Source organism: Zalophus californianus, chromosome 6, assembly GCF_009762305.2.
Source record: "Zalophus californianus isolate mZalCal1 chromosome 6, mZalCal1.pri.v2, whole genome shotgun sequence".
Taxonomy (NCBI): domain Eukaryota; kingdom Metazoa; phylum Chordata; class Mammalia; order Carnivora; family Otariidae; genus Zalophus; species Zalophus californianus.
The window spans coordinates 76,131,972-76,159,941 of NC_045600.1; the positions used below are offsets into that span (position 1 = coordinate 76,131,972).

The 27,970-nt window shown below is 43.2% G+C and overlaps 1 protein-coding gene across 1 annotated transcript in view; it reads right to left on the reverse strand.

Moving 5' to 3' along the window:
- The window catches only part of RYR3 (ryanodine receptor 3), a 523,406-nt gene that overhangs the window by 196,070 nt on the left and 299,366 nt on the right, over window positions 1–27,970 (reverse strand). The window contains exons 19-27 of the mRNA XM_027569112.2: window positions 26,747–26,939; window positions 14,474–14,690; window positions 8,974–9,078; window positions 6,911–7,014; window positions 6,555–6,638; window positions 4,737–4,896; window positions 3,242–3,389; window positions 2,181–2,386; window positions 1,419–1,593 (exon numbers count right to left, since the gene is read on the reverse strand). Coding sequence (XP_027424913.1) covers window positions 1,419–1,593; window positions 2,181–2,386; window positions 3,242–3,389; window positions 4,737–4,896; window positions 6,555–6,638; window positions 6,911–7,014; window positions 8,974–9,078; window positions 14,474–14,690; window positions 26,747–26,939 — 1,392 coding nt within the window. The remainder of the gene's footprint in view (window positions 1–1,418; window positions 1,594–2,180; window positions 2,387–3,241; window positions 3,390–4,736; window positions 4,897–6,554; window positions 6,639–6,910; window positions 7,015–8,973; window positions 9,079–14,473; window positions 14,691–26,746; window positions 26,940–27,970) is intronic.

Genomic DNA, 27,970 nt, shown 5'->3' on the forward strand with positions numbered 1-27,970 from the left:
TCCTACACATTTCATCTGCTGTGCCTCTGAGTGGCACAGAAGTCATTCTTTCTGCTGGTAATGTCTTTCCCACATGTGTCTGAGACCAGGATTCTTTGCAGAAGGCATGAAAATAGGACCCCATCTGGCTTCAGTTGTCTTGTCTTTCTAGGAAAAGACATTGATTTGCAACCTTTCTATTTCCCCAAATATGTGGCTTGTAGAAAAACCTTAAAAATTCTCTTAGAGTACAGTTAGGTATGGATAATAGGTGTCCATAAAAAGCATGAAAAGGATTTATAAAGTTAAAAATTCTGTCAATAAAGGATATTTATGCTATTATACATACAGTTACACATATTTCTGCTGTTCTTGCTTAGGTAGTTTTCTTTTTTAGCTTGCTAGGTGAAAATGGTTTCTTTTTGTAGAGTTTCAGAAATTTAGAGCTAACAGGAGCCCTAATCCTTTACAGAGTGGGGAGACAAGGTTAAACAAAGTGAACCCAAGATATCACAGGTAGAGAGGGGTAGAGGCATGGTCAGCCGACCCAGAGCAGGCTCTTGCCTTCTCAACGACTCCGCCTCGTCCTCGTCTCTAATGAAGAAGAGAGAGGGCCAGCATCAAGCATAGGGGCATACATACAGTGGGTATTAAGTCATCTCCCTGGAACTTTCTATCTGAGAAGGATGTTGGAACGTATATGGTCCATCCTCTAATTTTCTGGTATAGATGAAGGAAGTGAAATCCAGAGAGGTCAAGCCAAGACTCTCTAGGAGCCACACAGCCTGTCAGGAGCAAGTCAGCTGAATCACAGTGCAGTGCTCCTTCTCCTATATATGGCCAACCACGTTTGTACATAATGTAGTTATGCGGACAGGAAATGAGAACCGCTCATGGCTCCTCTGTGTAGCTGGAGGCACTGGCCTGACTGCCGTCTATTCAGGGCCATTAATGAGTGCAACTGTGCTTGGGTTTCGCAGCATGTTTGAATTCCAAAACAAATTACATTTCATTCAAGGGAACAACAGCTAAGTCGAACTTTTTTGTCTCAATGGTTCTCATCAAAGCATAAAGTTCAATTACACAAACATGCAGACTGACACTGACTTTTCTATTCTCCCAGGGCCTAAGTCCATACACAATTAACATTTCCTTTGTAATACTGGGAAACCTTAACAGGCCAAGGCACAGAGGGTAGGGAACCCAAGGAGAGCTTCTTAATCTATCTATAAGTTCAGAACTTATATTTATGCTGTACATACCAACTATCACCATTATTTGTCTTGACTCTTCAAAAATGATAGTACACCACCAGAGTTTCAAATATGCAAAGGATGGTTCATCCTAAATAAGGAGGTAGATGAGCTCACCCAGCTCTCCCTGGATTTTCCCTCATTTCACAGAGCTGGAATAGGGGTGGGGGAAGGTGGCAGATTTACCATTCTCAATCTCGTAATCAGCGAAGGCGAGTTCAGAGCCTTTGTTGGTGATCAGCAGCTCCCCATTCAGTGTGAAGATCATCGAAGCATCATCCAGGTTAATCATACAGCCAACCACATCTCCTGGCTGCCACGTACGTCCAAAATACCCGCTGCCCTGATGCCACCGCTGGCCCTAGGAAACAAGACTCCAGGGCTTAAAGGAGTGGAGGTCCTAAAAATCCCCACCCAGCTGAAGAAATGACTCCATGAGCAACTTCTCCTAACTGGTAGTGGTACCTGGTTTCTACAAGGTACTCATCCCTCTACCAGGGACAACTCACATGGAGGAATGACCTAGCTCACAAAACAAATGAAACCGAGTTACACAGGCTCATCAGAAAAGGTAGCCGGAGTCTCCCAATACCCAGCTGGCCATGAGAGCAAGCAGAACTCGCTCTGGGACAAAGTGGCAAGATTTCTGCACATACTAGCTGCAGTGTGTTCTGTGACCCTCCTCTGGAATGGAGGCAATGGGCTCAAGTACAAGGGCGGATATGGAGGTTACAGAAAGGACGCAGGCACACAGTCCTCTCCTTTATCAGAGCAAAGAGCAAAATGACCATAGCTAGGTCATGATCACTCGATGATCTAAATTAGCCAGTGGTGGTGGTGACTCACTTTGAAGCCAGAGATCCAGACACTCAGTACTTACAATTTCCAGGGAAATGTTTGGAGCAGAGAAACTTGGACTGGGGACATGCAGACAATATCCAGACTCACCCTGCTGCCTTCGAACACAAAGGCTTGGTCATCAGCGCCCAGCTCAATGTCAGGCCGACAGCCCGGCCTGGCCCAGCCGACGCGCATGTCTCCTCCGGTCACCACCTCAAACTCAAAATACCACTTTCCAGATCTCACTGCATAAGACCGCTCTACCCGGAAAAATCGAATCTTGTCTATGCTGACTTTCTCCACAGCTGGGTCAGCTATTGTGAGGAGAGGAGCAGAGGGTGCAGGAGGTAAAGAGAGAACATAGGCCTTTAATAATTAGGTAGCATTCCTCAAAAGAATTTCACAACAACAAAGACTGACAGACGTACCACTACCCAACATGTCATTTTGTTCCTAATAGAATAATCACCATTATCATCATATCATAATCAGAATATAAGCTAACACTCACTGAGTGATTACTTTGTGGTAGATCCTTTAGAAACTATACATAGCAACAATCCTATGAGGTCGGTAATCCTGTCTTCACTTTACAGATGAAAAAATTGAGGCTCAGAAAGGTTTACTTTTCAAGATCAAAGAGCAAATAAGCTGAGCAGAGAGTAAGGATTTGAACCCAGATCTGTCTTATGCCAAATCTATCCTCTTAACTGTCTGTAATACACCCAATTTGCCTATAGTACGCCTTAGGTATGGGATGACATGACATGTTCATCAATTATGGGCTGGTGATTTTAATCAGTGCTAGAATTCAATTTAGAGATGAGACAACCTGGCCCCAAAGTAAGCTGATATTCACGTGTTTGGTAAGTAAGAGAAATAAAGGTTTTGTGACCAAATATCCCAAAAAGATCAGCTAAGCTGTAGGATCACTTATTCCCCATGGGACTGGGTCACAGAAGTGCTCACCATAGAAACTCATCCCAGAGTTTAAACGTGGTTCTCCTCCCTCCTCCCCTCACTTGTTAAAATATGCCATTTAGTTTAGTTCTCTTTGGTACCAATATCATTTCTAATAGTACATGTTAGACTTGTTCGAAGTCAGCATTTCTGCAGAAGAGGACCAGTTTAGTCAACCCGGACCAGAATGAACAATCTCAGCTCATTACCCAGTTCTTGGTCCGACGGCTCAATGTTATAGCCATAACCAACAAATGTGCGAACAGCTTCACGAAGGCTGTCCCTATTGGACTTCTTGGTACGCTCATCCAGTAATGCATATGGCACCAGCCGGGGATTTCTTTTGTTCTTCAAATCCTATGTAAAGCCAGAGAAAAGAGGTTCTAAGAAAATACATTTCATCTTTACCAAGAGCTTGTCCCACTTACATAGTCCCAGCCACAATCCTGGCTTCCTCATATCAGCCTACCAGCTCTTCTTCCCCCAGTGCCTTGATATTTAGCAATATACTCATTTACTACTTCTCTTCAGGATTAAATGAATATAAATGGAAAGGTTTTGCTAATGTTCAAAGCTAGCATTAAAAAGCACATTTTAATAATGCCAGCCTGTGAATAAAGTGAAGTGTCACGAAATTGGTTAGAAACCTCTATTCCCAAGGCAAGGCAGATGGGGATTTATGTAACTATTCCCCTGTGGAAGACCATGCTATGATTTAAACTGTTAGAGTCTCCTCACAACAGTCTCTCCACAGAGAAACAACGCAGAGAAACACTTGTGTTCACAGAGAAACATCAGAAAAGGTGGCAGAGCCACGGGGGGTCCATTTCATTGTAGTAGGCACACATTTGTAGGAGTCCCCTCATCCCCACAGCAATGACTGCAGTCCTAAGTCACTATAAACGAGTATGCCCGACACGCTGTTTGTAGCTCCTGTTCCCCCTTTCCACCATGATTTCCATAGCTGTGGTCTTCTTGGTTTCCAGACGTGTGCAGAGCTCTTAGAGGCTCAGGCATGAACAAACATGTGTACACACAACTACCCTTGAACTTTCCTGATAGCAATCCAGGTACTTAAAGAGATGAGGTATTACTTTAAGGAGAGATGGTTTGGCTCTAAACTCCACCTAATTCTTTGCAGTTCTTGGGCTGTCTGCTGTGTAAGCCAAGAACTCTGCCCAGGAGTCCTGGCCCAGTGGGCTAAAGTAAGGGGCACAGGCTTCTCGGTGGCCTGGTTTGCCCCTCTCCTTCCCCTCCTTTTCACCTTCAGTGGTAGATACCTGGGACCGTCCCAGAAACACTGCTGACCTATAATCCTGATTTGTGGAAGGCTTACCCTGGCCTTGCAGAGTGGCATGAAAGCTCAGGTCTCCAGGAGGCAAACAGCAAGACGGAATGAGGGAAGATGCAGCCAGTGGGCACATACAAGGGAACATGATCGTAAGTGAACCAGACCAACAAGGGAAAGGTAAGCCTATCCATTTCTGCAAAATTGGAATTACGCCTAGAGTTAATGTCAATGTGACCATTAAAAATTCCATCCAGTCCCCTGATTCTATAAATAACGAGTGTGCTGAGGCACGAGGGATAGAGTGCAAGGGCAGCTTCCATCTTCCAATCTAATACCCACCAAAGCAAAATGGCATTTTGATGGATGACCACATCTTCTAGCTTTTGCAGCAGGCTTGACTCAGCACTTCTCACCTGTTGGATGCCATAGGTCCATCCTTGTTTTATTCTGTCTTTGGCCCAAACGTTATGTGCATTTTCTGCAAGCTTATCCACTAAAATTTCTTGAGGAGGTAACAGCTTCACATCAGACAGATCCAAAGGGGCTGGCCTGTAGCCATTGGACATCATATAGCTACAAGTTAAAAAAAATATATTTTTGGAACAGATCTCTGTGACTCCCCCATTCCAGATCTTAGCACATGGTAAGAACACCATGAAAATAAGGCTACAGTCTCAGGTTCTACCCTTTCGCAGAATGGATAGCTCAGCTCTCTTTCAAGTCCTTAGATGAAGCCCTCATCCACCATCCTTTTTGCCAATGTGTGTCACAGATTCCACAGACTGTTGCAGAAAGTGGATGGTCAGAGCAATTCAGCATCATTTCTAAGAAGCCTACTTGTGTGCCTGACCAACGAGGGGCACATTCAGCGTGCTGCAGCGTTACGTGCAGCCCCTTCAACTCCCACAACAGCAAAGGTTACAACCAGATTGGCAAGGACAAGACCTTGAGCCAAAAGATTTCTTATAAATCAGTAGAGAATGATTACTCAGTCTCAGAAAGTTAAACCTTTACTTTGGGACTTAAGAAAGAAAATCACGACCTCCAAGGATTTGTGAGCTGGAGTGACCTTCATGGTATGCTGTTCAATCCAGGAAACACAGCCTCAAATGTGTGTAATTTGGCAGGTAATTTGATAGCTCATGTGAAGATGGGAAAAGTCGGAGTATGAGCCCGGGTAGATACACTGTGTGAATGGAGAGGGCCAGGGCACGCTGTGGAGTGACTTGCAGGAAAGTAGTTGATGGTAGCTATGTGGAAATGGGAATCTGGAGGCACCCATGGCCCTGGGGCCACTGAGTGCCCACGTCAGAGTCAGAACCCAAATGTTGCTGACTTGTAGATCAGGGCTCGGTCTACGTAGGAACTGCCGGGCAGCATAAGATGCAGGGGGTGCTACAGGCATTAAATACTGCCCGTGATCCACCTTCGTGGGATGCCGGATCCTGGGCAGAGTCAACGTGGGCTGACCGTTGAGCACTGACCCCAGCAGCCTGATCAGCAGGTGACCCCTCCAGCTTCTGCCTCGCAGATGTGCCGCTCTCAGCATCTGGAGCTGCCTCTGCGAGTGGCACTTGGCAGCTTGGGAGTGTCACAGGGAAGAAGGGGAAGATAGGCATTTGATTAAAGCTGGTGCCGCTGTGGCTCAGAAGTAATTATGACACCTGTGTGTGCATGGAGGGTGAGCAAGCGAGGGAGCCAGTGCAGGTGCCAGGGAGCCCGCGTCCGAGTGTGTGAGAATGGGTGCCTCTCTGTGATTGTACAGGTGAGAGGGAGAATAGGACACGGGCAGATTGAGGGGCTGAATTCAACCTTGGCAGAGACAACCGTTTCCACAAAGGACTTATCAGGCTGGCCCAATGCCAGAGGAGTGAATCTTTGCTGTGGCTACCAATCACTCTCAAGCCCCTGTGGCCAACTGGTGTTCTTACAGGCCAAAGGCTGTATACCCCTCTGAGAGCCACATCTCCAGGCTTAGAACTAACAATAGCAATGTAGGTTCTCGCCGAAGGAGCAAAAAGAGGGAAAGCCTGGAAACACTTGTACTTTGGCAGACTTCTGCCTCGAATTTACAGTGCAGTCGATAAACTGGAAGAGGCATCCTCAACGGGTGCTAGCAAGCATATGGGGCCATCACCTGCCTTTGTGCATGGGCCTCCCATCCGCCCAGTTAAAAAATTCAGACTGAAGCATGCAAGTCTTCGATCATTAAAAAAAAAAAAATCACTTACTTTTTGGGCAATTTGACCTTCTTGAGATCCTCCTCAGCAGCTGGATTCACATGAGCAATGTGGCACCCCAGGGCCAGGAGGGTTCTATAATGTAACAGAGGGAGAGGAAAGGGTCTGCTTGATGCAGGGCAGCAAGAACCCTCACCTGCATCTGAGTTGATCAATAACAATGGTGGATGTGTTCCTTACTATGCTAAATCCTCCTGTGGCATGAATAATCACCATTTCCGCTCGTTTATCAGAATGCATCATGTTTTCAAGTTTCAAGGCAAGAGACATACCTTCGCAATATGGTTATAAGGCATTAAATCACCTGCTCACGGTTTAGTCCACATTCAATTCAATTAAACACTTACTTTAAGGTTTCAGTTGACATTTGTAGGTTATAATTCTTCTCAGTTTCAGGCAGCTTTGAAAACTCCACAAGACAGGGGTGCTGTCTTTTATTGTCGTCCCGTATCTAGGTGACAACATAAGGAAAAATATGAGTTTTGACAACAGGCATTGCCCTGGAAAAACAGAAAAGGACATGCTTTGAAAGATGGCCCAGGCAATACATATCAGGCAAGACAAAGACAGTTATTTGCTGATAGTCAAATAGACAATCTCCTCTCTAGTCGATGACACACACAGTCCCTGAGTTGCCAGTGGTTTGTGCTCTGTGGATTTATTTTTAATTTTTTTATTTAAATTCAATTAGCCAATATATGGTACATCATTATTTTCAGACGTAGTGTTCAATGATTCATCAGTTGCGTATAACACCTGGTGCTTTTCATATCACGTGCCCTCAATACCCAACCCCCAATTATTCCATCCCCCCACCCACCTCCCTTTCCGCAACCCTCAGTTTCTTTCCCAGAGTCAAGAGTCTCTTGTGGTTTGTCTCCCTCTCTGATTTCTTCCCATTCAGTTTTCTCTCCCTTCCCCTATGATTCTCTGAGCTGTTTCTGATATTCCACATGAGTGAAAACATACGATCCTGTGGGTTTGTTTCTATTCAAGTGTCTGCATTCAGAACATATTCTCGCAGAGAAACAATTTTATACATGGTAGCCATGTGCCTGCCAGTCCCAAATTCATGGAACCAAAATGCCCCCTGCACGGTAGCAGTCTTCAGAACATAAAGGACTACAGAATCTGTCCAATAGACAGCACTGTCCAACAGAAATATAAAGTCAGCCACAAATGTGAAGCACATTTGTAATTTCAAATTTTCGAGTAGCCACATGAGAAGAGCAAAGATAAACAGGTGAAGTTCACCTTAATAATATATTTCATTTAACCCAATATCTAAAAATATTATCATTTTAACAAGCCATTAGTCTAAGAAATCATTTCAGATATTCTGTATTAATTTTTCATAGCAAGTCTTCAAAATCCAGTGCATTTTAGAATTATAGCACATTTCAATTCAGACTAGTCTCATTTCAAGTGCTCCATAGTCGCTTGTGGCTCATGACTCTTAATATTGAACAGTACAGATCTAGACATTAATTAATGCATTCATTCAGCAAACATTTGTCAAGTGTCTCCTACGTGGTAGGTACTGAGTTAGACATTAGGAGTTCAATGGTGAGCTGGGATAGCCCCAGGCCCATAAAGATTACAGTCTAATGGGGTAGAGAGCAGTAATAAAATAATCATAAAAAATATATATAATACTGCAATTGTGAGTAGTTCTCCCAAGGAGAGGTCTGTGGTGTTATAAAAGCATACAGCAGAGAGGTGATCATGTAGAAGGTAGCTCTATCAATATGTAAGTGTTAGAGTGCAGGGACCCTTTCAGTAACGAAGCTGGAATATTCGTAATTTGAGGGTGTCAGGGTCATAGGAAGCTCCACAACTCACTTATTCTTGTGCCTTCATACATGACCTTACACAAATCACAGAACAAAGTCAATTTACATCCTCTTTGAAAAATGCTTTCTAGTGCAAGAGATTCTGTAACCTCCTCTGAGTGTCTGTCTGTTAATCTTAGTGATCATCTGAAAACCATATCAAACAAATTCTGATCCAAAACAATGAATCAGCCGGTTTTTTGTTTGTTTGTTTGTTTGTTTTTGCCTCTCATGCAGAGAGGACAGCTTTTTCTGAAGGGGAAAGGAATAATGAGAGTTCTGAAGGAGGTCCTGGGAAATGACTGTGCTCAATATTCCCCTAATAGAGGAAACCCTTTCCGAGTAAGAAGGGAGGCGAACCCCCACTTCTGTCAGTGCAGAGCTGGCCTCCCCAGCACCCTTGACCGCACTCAGACAGACAACTGAGCAAGGCTTAGAGCATCAGCTACACAGGGGGCAGTAAGAAGGAATGAGTTTTGGCTCATGTGGTTCCCTCCCTCATTCGAGTCTTTCAAGAACCCTCCCAGGTAACAAGGCCATCCAGCCCTCTGCCCCAGCCTGGCCACTGGAACACAGACCTTGCCAAAAGTCCAGCCAAGCTCTATTTTATTCATTCCCCAAAGCTCGTGAATGTTTTCAGCCAGTCTGTCTCGGATCTTTTCTAGGTGAGGGGGCAAAATGACCTAAAAGGAAAAGGAACAAGTGTGAAGTCAACAGTACAAGAACTAACCATATTGAAATCCATCATAAAAATGTATGTGGATAACGTGCCACAGTTGAATTCACTACACGTCCCCCAGCAGAGGCTGCTCCCAGAGGTTCCTTTTTCCCCAGAAGAACTATACTGTTGCAACTCACCCTGTTTAACCCAGATGCTTCCAGAGATTCCTTCCTCTCTGGGCTTCCTCTTTGCCCATCCTTTCTCAGTCTTCCTTGTAGATATTTGTGTTCTATGTTCTTCCCATGTGAATGCTTCCCTGGGCCTCCCCTCCCCTCTGTCCATGCTCTCTCCTTGGAAGATCTCACCTAGCCATAGATGGTCACTCTCAAGTCTGTATGTCTCCAGCCATGGTCTCTCCCGAGGTTCAGACCTACAGTTCCAACTGTCCACAAGATTTTCCCACCAAAGCAAACCCAACATGCTATTCAAAACCAAATTCATGTCTTTCCTTCAAGACCTTTTCTCTTCCTGTTTTTCTTCTCTCTTTTCGTTGAATGGCCCACCATTGCTTCAAGCCTGGAAATCAATCCTAGTGTCTTCCCTCTCGGCATGACTTGCCCTCTCCGGCACCGCCATCAAATCAGTCACACAATTGATCATGTTCATTTTTGAAGCATCTTTCTGAAGGCCCCCCTCCTCTCATCTACTAAACCTTTTCTCCTTGGACTATTGGAAGAGACTCACAGTTGGTCTCCTCAACTGCCCACCGATCTACCCTCCACACTGTGGCCAGAGTGATGAGCCTACAACAACAAAACCACATCACAGCACTCACCTCCTGGGTGTCTCCAAGTGTTCCTTGAACTCCTAAGCCACAAACTAGATGTGTTAACCAAGGACACAGTGTCCTCCTTCAGTTCTTCCACTGTGGTCCTCCCAAACACATTCCCGCCAAACTTCTTGAAATTCTCACCAAAGGTCACACTGTTGCACAGTTCTGTGTCCTTGCACTTGCAAACTTTGCCCTTATTAATCCCCCCCAACACACATATGTATGTACACACACACACACACACACACGCACACCCCTCTATGCCACATAGCAGATGACAAGGACACACACAAGGACACTCTCCTAGACCAGGCTCTAGACGGGAACCTCTAGAACCCTAGTTTTCCAGCTAGGCTCTGTCCTTGGGCCTTGTTCTTAAGACCCCAGTTGTAGAAAGGATCCTGCTAAATCAGTTTGGCGAGAATCCACCTCCCTTGATAGCTGATCACCCGTCCCCCTACCTCTGTGTCTGATCAAGTTCCGCCCCCCTACCATCCCCCAGGTGATATCAGATCACTGTGTCCTGCCTTCAGATAGAATCCTGTGAGATCAATTTAGCAAGAATCCATCCTAACCCCTGAGGCTTCTCTTAGTAATTTCCCTTGCACTGACTCTCCCCACCTCCCCAACTTGCTCTCCTTGGCTCTAAATCCCTACTTGTTCTTATCGTACTCAGACCCAAGCCTGGCTCTACACCGGAGTTCCTTTTCCCCTATTTACTTAGCTCCTACGTAAGATCTGTTTTCACTGCTTTAACTGCTGTCCAGCTCTGGTTTTAATCCAAACACCCTCAGTAGCCATCCTTCTCAATTTAGCTCAAATTTAGCTCAACTTCCCTTTGGGAAGTCTTCCCCAATTACCTCCAGGGAGAGTTTCTCTGAGTTTTCCTGGCACTTTGCTTGTATCTCTCCATAGAGGTCACACCCTGGGGGCCCAAGGAGGGGACCCTCCTTTCCTTCCTCCGATTTTTAAAAATTTACTACTACTGTGACTGCAATTATTATTATTATTATTATTATTCTCATGTTTATCCCTTGGCAACTTTTAAGAAACGGGAGATGAATGGATAAAGATGTGGTCCATATATACAATGGAATATTACTCAGCCATCAGAAAGGATGACTACCCAACTTGTACATCGACATGGATGGGACTGGAGGAGATTATGCTACGTGAAATAAGTCAAGCAGAGAAAGTCAATCATCATATGGTTTCACTTATTTGTGGAACATAAGGAAGAGCATGGAGGACATTAGGAGAAGGAAGGGAAAAATGAAGGGGGGGGGGATTGGAAGGAGAGATGAACCATGACAGACTATGGACTCTGAGAAACAAACTGAGGGTTTTAGAGGGGAAGGGGGGTGGGGGATGGGTTAGCCCGGTGATGGGTATTAAGGAGGGCACGTATTGCATGGAGCACTGGGTGTCATATGAAAACAATGAATCGTGGATCACTACATCAAAAACTAGTGATGTATTATATGGTGACATAACATAATAAAAAACATAAAATAAAAAGAAATGGGAGATTTCATATAAAAATCCAGATTTCTAGTTTGTTTTGATCCCTTGGAAGATCACTAACATTGGACTCACACTTTTGCCTAGCAATTATCAGCCGGAGGGCCTGTGCACTTGACCTACTTCATTTCTGCATCACCTGCCTGGTCCCTTGCAATCCTCACTCTATTACAAAGGTTATTAGTGTTTCCACTAATACAAAAATCCTGATTTTTTTTTTTTCTTCTTGAGGGGGTAGCTCTGGGAGAAAAAATTTTTTTAGTAAAAGAATGTGTATCAAGTCAGTGACGTATGTAAGGAGATCATGGAGGAAAACAGCAATAACATATTTAACCTATGTGTATAATCACTATCTGCCTTTCAATGAAAGACATTTAAAAAAATCAACTTAATCTAATCATCAAAGAGTCAAAGTTAATAAATGGCATGATATTTCAATAAAGAGCAAAATGGGGAAAATTATTAGCGAAGAAATTACAACTATATTTGGGTTTTATTGGTAAACCAAGATAATTTTTAAACTAAGTGCTCCTTAGGTGATCACAGAATGAAAGGGGATTTGCATGTGGGAGGAACCACATGCTTCAAAAAAAGGAGAAAATGTGGAAAAAGGCCGCCACAAGGAACCCCAAATCATAATTTCAGTGACCTCAACTGGTGACCACCTGGGGCAGAGTAACACTGGCTTGCGAACGGCCTTATGGTGTCTGGGGCTGGGCTGCCCGAAGCTGGGCTCCTTCTTCCCAGTGCTCAGCCAGGGGCTGGGGCACTTCAAGCCCTGGGTACTGGCAGTACCTAGGACAGGGCTCCAGTCAGCACTACTTCGCCTGCAAACTGGTTACTGTGCCCCAGGGAGGATGGAGTTGACTCTCTACATACGTAACTTCTCCTTTGACAATAATTTCACAGAATGGTAGATCCTAAAAAATTATAAGGCCTCATTCAAGATAATAAATTGCACTTTTCCGACAAGAACTTGCCTATTATTTGATTCCCTGGGAACATCTCCCTAGTTCCAGGGGCCATACGGATTCAACTACGGGTCTGGACCTGGCTTGCTGATTTATCTGTAATCTTCGATTTTCCAATCTAGTTCTGCATGTGCAGACGCTCTTCCCACTCTTTGCTCAAGCCCCCTTTTCCTCCCTCATCAAATTTCCCCTCATTCTTCTGAGGCCCACTTCTTCCAGCAGGGCCTTTCTTAACACTTGTTTCTGATGATTCAGCGAGGACTGGTGCGAAGAAGCAGGTATCATGCTCACGTTCTCCCCTCTCCCCTCACTTGCGTGCTGGTGGCCTTGTGTCCGTGCGAAAGCTAACTTAGTTCTCCGGCCCTCAAGCTTCATGTGGAGGGTGCCCTGGAACCGGAGGATCCAATTCCCAGGACCATCTCTGGCTCGCCCACTCCTCCCCAGTTTCCTGTCAACCTTCTTAATGCCAACTACTTTCAAGGTGCTACACCAGGCTCTGTGAGGCAGGCAGGGAAATGCTGCTCTTTCCGTTCTAAGCGAGTTCACCATAATGAGCTGTGGAAGGTACGAAGCAAATTCAGGAACATGCACGAATAGCTGAATGTAACAGGGTCACGCGAATGTTATGGGGAAGTAACATGCTGGAGACTTTCTATAGGTCAAGAGAGCTATATTCCTACAAACCATTAACCCGATGTGCTTCAGAGACAAGTCTCCTTGTCAGTGATTTTCTCTAATGTTTAGAATAGTGACTTGAACAGCACTGGTGTGGAGGAAATACTGGAAACTGTTATTTATGCCCCTTGTCATAAGCATGTGAGTGTGTCTCTTCCAAAACAGACACCTTGGAAAGGGAACGAAATGTCCCTTTATCGGCACTTTCCCCTCCGACGTACTACCCCATTTCTTTCAGTTTCGTTTCCAGCTCTCCTCCTACACTCTCCCTCTCCTCTGAGCAACCAGCCATAGCAGAATATTTATTATCATCTGCCCCTACTTTTTAAAAAGTTTTTGTTTAAATCCCAGTTAGTTAACACACCGTGTTATATCAGTTTCAGGTGTACAATATAGTGATTCAACAATTCTGTACATGGCTCAGTGCTCATCACGGTAAGTGTGCTCTTCATCCCCATCACCTGTTTCCCCCCTCCCCCACCCAGCTCCCTTCTGGTCACCATGGGTTTGTTCTCTACAGTTAAGAGTCTGTTTCCCGGTTTGCCTCTCCTTTTTTCCCCTTTGCTTATTTGTTTTGTTTCTTAAATTCCACATATGAGTGAGATCATATAGTATTTATCATTCTCTGATTTAGTTTGCTTAGCATAATACACTCTAGCTCCATCCATGTTGTTGCAAATGGCAAGATTTCATTCTTCTTTAGGGCTGAATAATATCCCATTACACACACACACACACACACACACACACACCACCTCTTCTTTATTCATCAATCGATGGACACTTGGGCTGTTTCCATAATTTGGCTATTGTAGATAATGATGCTATAAACATTGGGATGTGTGTATTCCTTTGAATTAGTATATCTGTATTCTTTGGGTAAATACCTAGTAGTGAGATTGCTGGATCAGAGGGTGGTTATCCACCTGTCCGTACTTTGTGTTTCTACTTCTAGACCCTTACTTACCCTATTCCTGTTACTTCAGCCCTGGATGCCCCTCCTCATTTTGGCTTATTAAAGGCTCTGGTTGAAGCCTATCCTAACTAGACTTCTAGAAATATTCTAGCCTAACAGGTGTCTCCAGCACTTATTTGTGCTACAGTTCATTTTGCATTACACTCAGATTGAAAAAAAATAATACATTTGCTTTTTACCTCTTCAGTGTGGTAGCAAGTTCCCAGAGAGTACTGCGTATCTGTGCCTGCACCTCACAGAGCCTTGCCTGTAGCAAGTGATCACTTGTTCTCTGAGAAATCCTTAAAGAGCTCAATCTACGCTTATGGTGGAAACACGAAGAACGACAGTTGTTCGCATGACAGGACAATAATACAGAATGGACGACAGGAATGGTTCAGAGACAACAGAGAAGGATTTAGCCCTATCACTTCATCTACCCCTGCTGGTAGCAGGAACCTACCTGACTAGTGTCTATGGGGCAAGGGATGAAAGAGGCTTGGGAGAGGGACTGGGTGGTACCCAGCAGATCTCTAATGCCTTCAGCGTCACGTTTATATTCTTTCACAGGCTCCAATCTCATCTTTTCTTTTGGAAGTAAGGCTTCATAGCAAGGGGCATAGCCAGAGGGAGGCAGGAACTTAAATTCTCCATGACGTCCACCCATCAGGAAACGCACTCTGTAACATTTGGAGAGACCAGGAAGAGAGAGGTTAAAAAAAGAAATCCCAGCCCAAGTACGTAAAAAATTCAAGATAAGGCCCCCCGCCCCTAAATTGTTTTGTTGGGAAGCGCGAGAATTTGGGTTCAGTACAGCAAACATCCGAAAGTACGCAATAAAGCAGTAGAGAGAATGGTCAGTGCAGGATCCTCCATCGACCCGTGTCAGCTAAGTTCTTAAAAGTTAACTTATACAGAAATATCACTAGACTTTAAAAATCATGTTTTTCCTTACTCTAGCAGACAAATCATTATTGCAGACATTATTACTAGAGTACTTAAAAGAGTAACAGTGATGATGATACTATTCTCCAAACAGATCATACTGAAAGTACAGCATGAGGACTTCAAGTCTTTTTACTTGAGGGACATTACTCACATATTAATTGAAGAAAACATGGCATAACTCTCTGGGGGAAATAGGAAATTGTAACCTTCAGAGGCAGGCAAAAGATGAAGAAATACCAGCATATTAAACACAAACAGTATATATGCCAGGTGCTATTATTTGAAGTGATACACTGCAGAGGCTGCAGTTCCCCAAAGCAGCCATACGAGGGCGACTCTGAAGAAGCATCAGCATGTGGCCATTGCCTTAAGGAAGCCAAATGGGCATCAAGTGTCTGCTCACTGGGGCGCCAGGGCCTTTGGTGCCTTTCCCAGGGGCACCACCACCCTGCTGCCATCCAGACCCGACACTCTGGTCCACTCCAGCAGTGCCTGCAAAGAGACCTCCCAGGAAGGGGGAAAGACACCTGGGGGTTCACAGGAATGGCAGGCACCGATTTCCAGGGTACTAAAGTCTTTCAATATGTGAATTAAGCATTCTGGCTGAATTTCAGCCTCACATATATAGGTTTGGTTACGGGTATAGTAACACCCCAAAGCTCCCCTTGCAAGGAAGAGAGGACGACAGTGAAGCATTTCAAAATGACACTTCACATTCTCCCAGGTTTGTAACAAGAAATAGAGCTTTTGTAAATCAACAGCAACCACATTAATCCGATGAGGAAATATGACCAGGGTTTTAAGTAATTAAAACACGAAAAGATATGTAGCCTTGCAGGGTCAACACTCACCTCCCACAGGAAAAATCAAAACATACACATAGCATCTGCTCTCAACACTCTCACCCCCCTCCTCCCTCTGCTGAACGACGAGTTACTGAACCCATATGACGTGCTGTTCTCCGCACAGAAGACTCGGCAATGAACAAAGACTACAGTGTCCCTGGAGTCACAGAGCAGGCATCCAACTAGAAAAACAGTCATAATTACTGATGGGGAGATATCGAGGAAGGAACAAAGAGGGCAATGTGGAATAACTCCAGAAAGAGGGTGGCTCCTGGACTGGAGTGCAGGAAGGCCTCTCTGAGGAGGAGACATGAGCTAACCCTGTGGGATAAAGAGGCGCTAAGGAGTCTAAAATCTGGAAGAGGAGCATTCCAGGCAGAGAGGAACACTATGTGCCAAGGCCCCGAGGCAGGAAAGAGCTTGGGTGGAGAGCCCAAGGGGCAGGAGAGGAGGTGGGAGGGTGCGGTGTGAGATCGGGTAGGGTCTGTGAGCCATGGCAAGAAGAGGAGATTGTATTCCAGGCAGGATAAAGTCTTTGGAAAGACTTTTAAGGAGAAGAAATGCAGGATTCTTCTCACTGCTCTATGTTAACAGAGCCGCGGACCAATTAGCTGGTATTTGGAGGCACCTGACACCAAACTAGTCACAGTGGGAGATGAGGATAGTCTGAACCAATGTGATGATGGACAAGACAGAAAACAATGGACAGGTCCCAGTTCTGTTTTGGAGTAAGGATCGTTAGGAACCGCTGATGGAGGGGGCTGGAGTGGGCATGTGGGTGCGGGGGGACGAGGTATGTGGTGAAAGGGTTATGACCTAGCAAAGCTCTCACAGTAAGACTCTCCACCAGGCCTCACCTACTTTCGCTCGAATGTTCTGGTAGGGCAACCTTACAAGAGAGGCTCAGTGTTGGCTGAGTAACTGTGATTGCGGAAGTGGCCTAATTATGAAACCGGAAAATAAAACTCTCTCCAAGTGGGAGACATTAAGGTTTGTTTTTCTTCCCTACCCAATACAAATTCTTTATCCAAACAGCATTTTAACAAAATGCTGTTTTAAAATGAATTATAGAAATCATATGAAACCCCCCACTTTCCCATTTTAAAGTACTAAACAATGATATAGAATTAGAACAATAGTCCCTTCTGAATGGTCCTACATTAAATGTTACATAATGGGGCATGATATACGTGTATTAAGAATATGAACAATAACATTAAAACAAAATTGAGTCATTAGCCTTCAATGTTACTAATTTAGTGAACCTTCAGGAAATAATGACTAAGCCTTGAAATTATTGGTTGAGAAGTTCCCAATTCAACTGCAACATAGCAGATTGTGTTGCTGACATGCTGAAATTGTGGGATAGAACTAGATCTTTTTGAGCAAAAGAAGAGTGTGGGATTTTTCTTTTTTTTGCCTCTCTCTTCTCCTTGAGCATCCTTTCTGTGAGAAGCTGAATGCCTGGGAGCTCATACAGCAAGTGTGTTCTTTGTTACTCACTAGCGTACAGATTCTAAGAACAAGTAAATCATTTCCTACGAGGTCTTCTAGCTGGACTTAATTATTCATGAGCTGTCTTGCCAGTTCTGTTTCGTTTTAAAATTTCTTTTACATTTTAACATCTGCTGTCATCTTCTGGATAGAGAGCAAATCAAGAAAGGTGGAGTTCCACACAGCACATAGGGAAAAATCACAATTTCTGTTTTTATATTCAGTTATTAAAAAGAGAATAATTTGGTTATAAATCTTCATCTCATTTCCTCTAATGGCCACAAAAACTGTACAATGAAAAATTTACATAGCCAGAAATCAGTGTTTACTGCTCATTGAAGCATTTGTCTCCAAACGTCTTTACGCTGTGCTTCAGTGGGCGGAAGAAAGGGTCCTGCCAGACAGAAGGTCTGCCTTCTGCCCCCCGGCAGGTGGGACTGGACAAGAGCTGGGGCCAGGCACCCCTACTGTCTGTGGCTCCTTCCCTCGCTGCCCAGAGTCTCTGGGAAGAGCTCCAACAAACCACAACTAATATTGGTGGTCCTCCTCAGAACTCTCTCTGGGAGATCCAGACTGACCAGGTCAAAGGAAGTAACAAGCGATAAAAGACAAGCTTGAAGAGAATAATCAAAAGAAACACCTGAAACTCACTTTAATTATTTGAAGACATTAAAATGGGATTCCCCCTCTGTCTTAGAGTTTCAGCAGAGGTCCCCCAGGCAGATAATTCAGAGGATGCTAATATGTGCACACCCTGAAGTGGGATGCTGCATCCACTATGAGGGTCCATCAAAAAATGACGAAGCCAATGAAAGGAAAATAAGTCATTTGGAGGGAACTGTCAGGGAGAAAGGGAAGGGCGTGCTCTCCTATCTGAAGTCAAATGCTGAGTGCCTAAGAACCACTGAGAAGCTTACAAGTGTCCCCTGGAATTTAGTGAGGGACAAGTTTGCCTGGTGACAGAACAGAGGTGGGGGGGGGAGAGAAGGAGACAGAGGGACACAGAGAACCTCAAGGGAAAGAGCTGCCCTTCTGCTCAGGGTGGGGCCAAGGACTATGTTCCTGGAAGGCCAGATAGACTCCACGAGTGAGCCGCCTGTCAGCCATCTTGAAAGGAATTATGCCCAGAAAGACAAAGGACTGCACAGAGATCAGAACCCCGGGGACTGGGGGAAGTGGGAGGCCCGTGCGCATGGGGGTGGGGGGGGGAGGGCAATACAGAGTAGGGCTGGGGGTCAGCCAGAATGGAGGGGCCAGCACAGGTGGTGAAGCGTGTGTGGGAAGAACTGCAGGGAGATGCTCCCGGCCTAAGGCTCCATGGAAACTACACTAGGGCCCCAGAAGAGAAAGCTGCTACACGTCATTACACAAAGGTGTGCTGTCAGCCGCAGCTGCACCAACTCCCACCACCACAGGCTGTGCCCCTCCCCCACCCCACCCCGGCAGCTCCCCCTGCGCTCAGCAGGGCGTCTGAGGCAGAGCTGGTTGACCCTGGAGGAGCCGGCCTCTGGCTGCAAGCCCAATGGGGAAGCCCTCACACATCAAGTGCATACAAATCTGAGCTTTTATAGCCACCAACTGCATACAAATCTGTTTTTACTGAGTTTTGATGCTACCAACAAGACTGTTCTCATTCTTATAAGGAGTAATAAAGGTTACAGAGGCTGCCCCAGAACTTGCCCAGAGCACGAATTTGAAGTGGTAGCGAGAAAAACAACAAAGTTACAGATACTTAGTCCACTTCTTTCAATAAATCCGGTTATCTGGCACTTAAGGTTTATGATTTGAATCCTTTGCCCCACTCATAAATGAGAATTTTCCAATGAGAATGTAAATCTCTCTTCTCCAGGTGCATTCTTCCCTGCTCCTTGGGTTCTACAGAATCTCCTGGCCTCACAGATGTTAAATTTAAAATAAAAAGATAATTTAAGAACTGAGTTCATTAAAATTAGTTCTTCTTGATCCTTGGATCAAGGATCCTTGATCCCTTTTCTCTACATGAATGGATTTTAAAATCAATTTCATTAATCAATTTATTTTTTTTTTAAAGATTTTATTTATTTACTTGAGAGAGAGAATGAGAGATAGAGAGCACGAGAGGGAAGAGGGTCAGAGGGAGAAGCAGACTCCCCGCCGAGCAGGGAGCCCGATGTGGGACTCGATCCCGGGACTCCAGGATCACGACCCGAGCTGAAGGCAGTCGCTTAACCAACTGAGCCACCCAGGCACCCTCATTAATCAATTTAATCTCTTCCACTAAAGTACCTGTTATCATCTTCTGGAGTTCTTCCTAAAACTCAAGACATTCCATCAGCTCTCAAAGAAGGTTTCTTTCTTTCTTTTTTTTTTCCTTCCTGAAGTGATTACAGCAAGTGACTGTGTCCTTGGATCCCTCCACCTCAGAGATGAGCAATAGCTTCATTAATCTCCTGGTAGTAGTGAAGTTTGGGGATATGTGGAGGAATTTTTGATTTACTTGACTGATTTTGAAAAGACAGCAAATTGTATTGAAAAATCCCTGCTAGCATTTGCAACTTAATCTTTTGAGACTTAGGCATTGTGGCTTGCCAATTTGCAGAAGAGATGAGACTACCTAGTGTAAGTTCTCAGATTTGAAAGACTGACCCATGAATAAAAAATACAGTAAAAATCAAGACAAGGCTTTGTCATGCTCAAGAAGGATGACTTGGGTTCCTTATCCATAGCTTACTAGCAAACATGTGATGTCGCTTGAGTCTGTCTTCCTGGATGTCTCATTCCTCTCCTCTGCTATTGAATCTCTCCCAGACAGTGGGGAAGGTGGTGTTCCAAAGAAGGAAAGGATACAGGTTGTGGTTAAGAGGAGGAAGAATTAACAAGCTTTGGCCGACCTGAATTCAACTCCTAAGTCATGATTCATAATTGCATCTTCAGTCCTTATTGCTAAGATGGGAGAACAATCTGGGTGATGTGTTCCCACATTCATATTGCTTTCTGGCCAGTGTTTGATGAAAGCCCAGGGCAATCCAGCCAGTGCTCATTATGTTCTCCACAGAGGTATATTTATCTCAGCAATAATTTCCACAGCGTTGACCACAGCAAGCTGGAAACAGCAAAGCTGTTGGGTTACCTGAATTTTAGCCAAGTCTGGTAGATACCAACAGAAAACAAACAGCAACCACAAATACCAACCACCTTTGGATATTGTAGTTTTTATAAATTAGAAAGGGTTGGTAAAAGAGTTATGTGAGACAATTAAATAGATCTATGGGGAGTTTAACTATGGCTATAAAATATATTCTACTACAGTGATTAACTCATTAATTTTCTGCAAAACAAAAAGTATCACCCCAAATTCACTATACGCTGTGACTTCTGTGTCACGTTATCCATGCAGTTCATGCCAAGACGCCACCTCGCAGGGTGAGACTATATTTTAATAAGGGGTTTGCTGGCAAATAAGTAACTCAACCTTTTGGGCAGTCTCCAAGGTACACATGCCTCATCCTAAATTCTGTCCTATAACCAAACAGGGCTGTTACATTGAGGGCCTACTGCATGAATAGTACCCATCAACAAACCACACCGAGAGGAAAACTAAGGAGGCACATTCATAATAGTTAGAAAAGAGAGTACATATTGGTTTGTGGATTTTGTTAGTAATTACTCATGCTGCCTTTGACTTCACTGTGGGTAAATATAATTGAAAAAGATTTTTGCTCTTTGATGACTGCTAGCAGGGACATCCTAATCAGGTATTATTAACAACATAGTTTGTAGTTACAAAAATAATGATGGGGTCACAAATTCAAGACTGTGACCTCAGCAAAGACCATTAAATAGGAGGAAATGGGGCCGTAAAAGAGAAATCTAGTTTAGAAGCCACACGGAAGTTGAAAATAAATATGAGAAACAATCCTGAATGCTTCTATGATTGGAGAAGGCTCTCTTCCTAGATAGGCATAAGCTTGTACCTTGCTGGGAGAGACACTATAAAACCAGGCAAGTATTCCACTATATCGGGTGAAAACAAAAATTTCTTTTCAAATGTATTGTTATTATTTTGTATATGAAAAATAAAGTCTTGTTCTTTTAGCTTTTAAATTTACATTTTTGAGAGTAGTGTCATCCTTAACATGTAGGACTGCTTTAAGAGGGCCTCAGCATTTTTTTTTTTTTTTTGAGAGAGAGAGAGAGAGAGAGAGCACATATGCTCGAGTTGCAGGGGAGGGGCAGAGGGAGAGAGAGAATCTTAAGTAGGCTCCATGCTAAGCATGTAGCCTGATGCGGGGCTGGATCTCACTATCTTGAGATCATGACCTGAGCCGAAATCAGGAGTTGGATGCTTAACCCACTGAGATACTCAGGCGCCCTAGGCCTCAGCACTTCTGTTCTGCCTTCCTCACCTTGACCACTCGCAGTGGAACTTGGCACAGGTCCGACAACCAGAGGACTCAGTTGCCTGATCAACAGTGTTATTAACCATATTTATTTTCAATAAGATATTTTAATAAACTTGGAATTAATATCCTGGTTTCTCTCTCTAGCTTTCTGTAAAAGTGAACTAAAGTAGTATAGGGAGAAACTTCTGGGTTTCAGCACCAAATCATAGATTACTGGTTGATATGAAAGTAAGTACTGGTATACTGATCCCATTTGCTCACAAATCAAAATAAATTAATTGGCTACTCTCCAACACAGGAGCAGCACTGAGAATGACCAAAGATACCATGTGAGAGACTTGGATGTACTTCATTAAAATATATTTCCCAAATGTGTGCTCAGTTCCATCTCTCCTCAGATCATATCATGTTCTGAGAACCAAAGAAAGGAATAGGTCAGAGGTGATGTTTTCCTGATAGAGAGGAGGCTTGAGAAATATCAAACCCCCTGGCACCACGTTTTAGCTTACTATCTGTTCAGGGGTTCTATGGAAGAAGCACTCATAACTAAGGCATAAACTTTTCAAGTCAACACATCTGGATTTTTCAGTTTCTTAAATTCTCTCACCAGTTGTGCCTTATAAATGGACAAGAAAAAGGGGTGGTCTAACCTTGGAACTTAGCTTCTCTTTTTCCTGTGCACTGAGAAGGCTGCATGCTCTGCTAACCTGGACAAGAGATGCTAGAAGCATCTTCTATATGTGGATACATTTGAGTCACCTATTTCTTCACCTGCTAGCTGCAGTTCTTTGCCAAGAGATTTCAATAAGTCCTCACCAAAAAAAAAAAAAAAAAAAAAAGTTCACACACTTAAAAATTCTATCTCATTGCTCTGAGGGATACTGGATGGATGAGTTAATGATTAAAAATCATTATATGAAACATCACCAAAGGCAAGGGAAGCAAGGGCAAAAATGAACTATTGGGATTTCATCAAGATAAAAAGCTTTTGCACGGCAAAAGAAACAGTCCACAAAACCAAAAGACAACCGACAGAATGGGAGAAGATATTTGCAAATGACATATCAGATAAAGGGCTAGTATCCAAAATCTATAAAGAACTTATCAAACTCAACACCCCAAGAACACCCCAAGAACAAATCATCCAATCAAGAAATGGGCAGAAGACATGAACAGACATTTTTCCAAAGAAGACATCCAAAAGGCCAAGAGACATGTGAAAAAGTGCTCAACATCACTCGGCATCAGGGAAATCCAAATCAAAACCTCAATGAGATACACCTCACACCAGTCAGAATGGCTAAAATTAACAAGTTAGGAAATGACAACATCTGTTGGCAGGGATGCAGAGAAAGGGGAACCCTCCTACACGGTTGGTGGGAATGCAAGCTGGTGCACCCACTCTGGAAAACAGTGTGGAAGTTCCTCAAAAAGTTGAAAATAGAGCTACCATATGATCCAGCAATTGCACTACTGGGTATTTACCCCAAAGATACAAATGTAGGGATCCGAAGGGGTACGTGCACCCTGATGTTTATAGCAGCAATGTCCACAATAGCCAAACTGTGGAAAGAGCCAAGATGTCCATCGACAGATGAATGGATAAAGAAGATGTGGGGTATACATACAATGGAATATTATGCAGCCATCAAAAAGAATGAAACCTTGCCATTCGCAATGACGTGGATGGAACTGGAGGGTATTATCCTGAGTGAAATAAGTCAATCAGAGAAGACATGTATCATATGACCTCACTGATATGAGGAATTCTTTTTTTTTTATTATGTTATGTTAATCACCATACATTACATCATTAGTTTTTGATGTAGTGTTCCATGATTCATTGTTTGCATATAACACCCAGTGCTCCATGCAGAACGTGCCCTCTTTAATACCCATCACCAGGCTAACCCATCCTCCCACCCCCCCCTCCCATCTAGAACCCTCAGTTTGTTTTTCAGAGTCCATAGTCTCTCATGGTTCATCTCCCTGATATGAGGAATTCTTAATCTCAGGAAACAAACTGAGGGTTGCTGGAGTGGTGGGGGGTGGGAGGGATGGGGTGGCTGGGTGACAGACATTGGGGAGGGTGTGTGCTAGGGTGAGCACTGTGAATTGTGCAAGACTGTTGAATCACAGACCTGTACCTCTGAAACAAATAATACATTATACATTAAAAAAAAAAGAAGAAGATAGCAGGAAGGGAAGGATGAAGGGGGTGGAAATCAGAGGGGGAGACGAATGATCCAACAGGTGGCTAAACCAAATGCTGTTGCATTGTATTTAGATTTCTACTCATTCTCTTTCTTCCTGGGGAACAAGGTGGGGAGAATGTGCAATGGGGCATATGCTTGTTCACCACCCTGCGCCCGACTGCCAGAGGTCTCTGTTCCAATCAGTTCTCTTTGTGTTTCCAGTGTCTCCTTCAACAATGCTCGTTTTCTACATGCCTCTTATGGATATCAGTGAAGAACGACAGGTTACGTCACATTTAAAATGGGAGAATTGGAATTCCTCAGCGGAGAGAAACACAGCCAAAAAACTTGCAACTCTAGAATACAGTCCCTGGGGCTGATAGAAGATTCTCTGGCTTGAAACACTGATGAGTAGATTTGCAGCCCTAGCCCTAGTAAGATTTTACTATAGTGGATCTCCATTTGTTAAAAGAATCTCAAACAATGATATTTAATTTAAACATATTGTATCCATCTACATGAATAGGTTTATAAATATTTGCATGTATGTATCTGTATACTGTGTCACTCTGTATGTTTGCAAACATACATTAGCTTATACATGTGTATTTGCATATCTGTATCAAATGCCAAAGGCTGAATATTATTTCCAAAGGATAACTGTTTATTTCTAAATTATTTAACTGAAACAGAACTAAAATTCTGTCCTCTGTTGGAAGATATGTGAACATTTCTTAGTTTATCAGTCTACCTCAGGTGCTGAGGCCTATCATGGTGCTGTCACTTTGGAAATCCATCCCCGAGCTCTGAGATGGTTTCTTTGTGGTCTGAACTCCAAGCATCTGTTCTTCACACCCCTCCTCTCATGGCTCTTTCCAATGGCTTCCACGGAAACCAGTGTGATTCTGTGTTGACTCTAGTTTCCCACTCAGTTGACTGTGATCTCTTTAACAAGCAGGGATCAAGAATGACTAAGAAAATCTTGGGGAAGAAGACTTATAATGGGGTCTTGTCTTACAGACATTAAAACGTAGAGTCACACTAAAATAACACAGCATCTAACTGGTACAAGGGAAGGCGCAGGGCAGTGAACACAGTAGTTCGCAACAGTATGTAGATAAACAGCATGTGTAGTATAAATCCAATTTAACGTAAAAATATTGAGATAGATAAATGAAAATGTAATCATGATTATCTCTGGGTGGTATGATTTTGGGTTCTTGGTTTTTCCTTGACTTGCATTATTTTCATAAAAGGGAAAAATGAAAAACAGAAAAATAAAACTAAGTGTGAAAATGTAAATCATAAATTGGGAAAAATATTTGAAACCAATAAGGCAGTATTTTAGTCTTAACATAGAAAAAATTGCCCCCAAAATTAATACCAGAAAGGCAGAGAACACGAAATAAAAATATTGGGCTGAGATAACATGTAAGAAAAATAAGCATAAAAAATGCTTAACCACATTGGTACATTGGTAATCAAAGAAATAGAAAATTAAAACTTTAAGTTATTCTCAAACTGGCAAAGATGAAAAATAACCAGTAACAGTAAAAGTTAATGAAGATCCAATTGGTTGGATATTCCCATATGTTGCTATAAATGATACCACAGGCCCAAATCCTTTAACTGAAAATTTTGGAGTTGTGTTTCAGACTTCAGAATTCCTTAGATTTTAAGAAAGAAAGTCTACATAGTATATATTAACTAGAACCCCCAGCCAGGTGAGAGGCTGAACCCCATAATCAAACACATTAATATTTCTGCAGTTAAACATGCAAATATCCAAAAGAAGTGGAATAAATGAAAGACTAAAAGTAGACTCATTTCTGTTGACAACAGTTTTACCACAAAATGAGTTCAGGTCAAATGAGTTACAAAAAAGCTTTTGAGTTTTCAAAATTGTTGATCATGACTTCTCAAGTGTTCCATACAATCTTCCTGAAAATCTACTTGGCTACATGATTATAAATTTAGACTTTAAAAAGTTCATACCTTTTGACCTCCCTCTAGGAGGACCTTAACAGAAATGCAGACTAAGAGTTATGCTCAAGGATGTCTGTAATAATTTTATTTTTAAGATAAAAATGGAATTGGCATGAAAGTTCAAAAACAAAGTAATGGCTATATTATGGGACAGTCAAATAAAAGGATATTATATGGCTATAAAAATTGTTTTAGGGGGCACCTGAGTGGCTCAGTCATTAGGCGTCTGCCTTCAGCTCAGTTCATGATCCCAGGGTCCTGGGATCGAGCCCTGCATTGGGCTCCCTGTTTGGCGGGGAGCCTGCTTCTCCCTCTCCCTCTCCCCCTGCTTGTGTTCCCTCTCTCACTGTAACTCTGTCAAATAAAATCTTAAAAAAAAATGTTTTAGGAGGATACTTAATGACTCAAGAAAAGGTTCATTAATGTATTGTTGAATGAAAAATAATCAAGACATAAAACTTCATATACAGTGTGATGTCAGTTAAAAAATCCCCATATATGTGTAGAATACACCAAAATATTAGCAGACATTAAATGTTGAGATCATGGATAATAGTCTTAGTTATAACTGTATCTTTCAAATTTTTAATAATGAGCCTGTAATTTTTAATATAAGTATTAAAGTAAGGTTCTACATAGATCTTATTTATCTTACTACATGAGGACATTATAAAACTCCCGGTGGCAGGTATGTATTCAACAAGTATCTACTGAGTCAGTGATTCTGGATCGCTCTCCTGCTTTCACTATCATTTTGGGAGGGTCATGTGGGGAAGTCACTCATGGCGTGGAAGTCCTGAGGAATACTACTATGCTCCCCAGCTCACAGGAGTGGTGGGGACGTGAACTAACAGCTACTCTTCATGAAATCACAGCCGTCACTTACTTGACACCTGCTGAGAAGCTCACCACAGGGAAGAAGAGCCCATCTGTGTTGAAGTTCTCAAACATCCCCTGCACAGGCTGCCCGTTGATGCGGAAGGAGATGCTGGGCACTCCGAGGTCGAGGCAACAGCTCACCACGTCATCTGATCTCAGGAGGTGCTGATTGATGGACGCTACGGCTCTGGGTATGCGGCCTGTGAGCAAACAACAAGAAGGTGTGTGGGACTCTGGAGAAGGCGCCCAAAGGCCACCCGTGGGAGGTGGGGAGGTATGGTGGTACATAGGAAGTCTGGATATGCTACTGCATTTGAAACACAACTTGGCTCTCCCGGGGTGAGGTGAGCAATGAGAAAGGATTTCCTGAGCTTGTGAGTAGGCAGCCAGAGATAAGAGGAGTCTCAGAGGAAACTCTCAAACTGCCAGCAATGAGAACGGACATGAATTCATCCCCCTCAACATGTGCTCAGATTCTGGCTTGGTGTCTAAAGTAACAAACCCACTGCTTTGCTGGGTGTGGGGCCTAAGGCATGCATGCGTTTGTACATGTGTTTATTCACAGATGCCCAAAGACCCTGCCCTCTTCCAGTTCCTCTAAAACATATGGCCACTTTAGCCCTGGATGCAGGAGCCGTCAAAGTAAATAAAAGCAAGGTCATCCAGCCATTAAACCATGCAGCACAGTTTGCTTGTTTGTTTTAAAGAATTCTATTAGTTCATACCAGCAGGGAAACAGATCGCCCATTATATACTGTATGGGTGATTTTTGTTGCTATTACCGTGTATCTCTTTCATAAGATGATCTGTCATTTCCCGACCTTACTTACAGTCATGAGAAAATCACCACTCAGGATTTCTGTGTCATACCATCTCATTCTGGAAGTTCTCAAAGTAAATTATCATAACTCTCGCACCCATCCCCCTACCAAGTTTGCAATTCTCTTGGCAAGAGAGCACTGAAGAGGCAGACGTTAGGGATTAAAATGGAGTTTCAGGCAAAAAAATTTATAAAAATATATTTTTTTACTACAAAAGTAATGCATGTTCGTTACAAATGTTCATCATACCTATTGAAAAATATAAACAAGGAAACAATGTAACTCAATAAAAAATGCTTTTACTTTCATACACACACACATACACACCCTTCACCCAAACTAGGATATTATGTTTTGTGACTTGTTTTTTGTACTTATCACATCACAAATGATTGTATAATGGAATATTC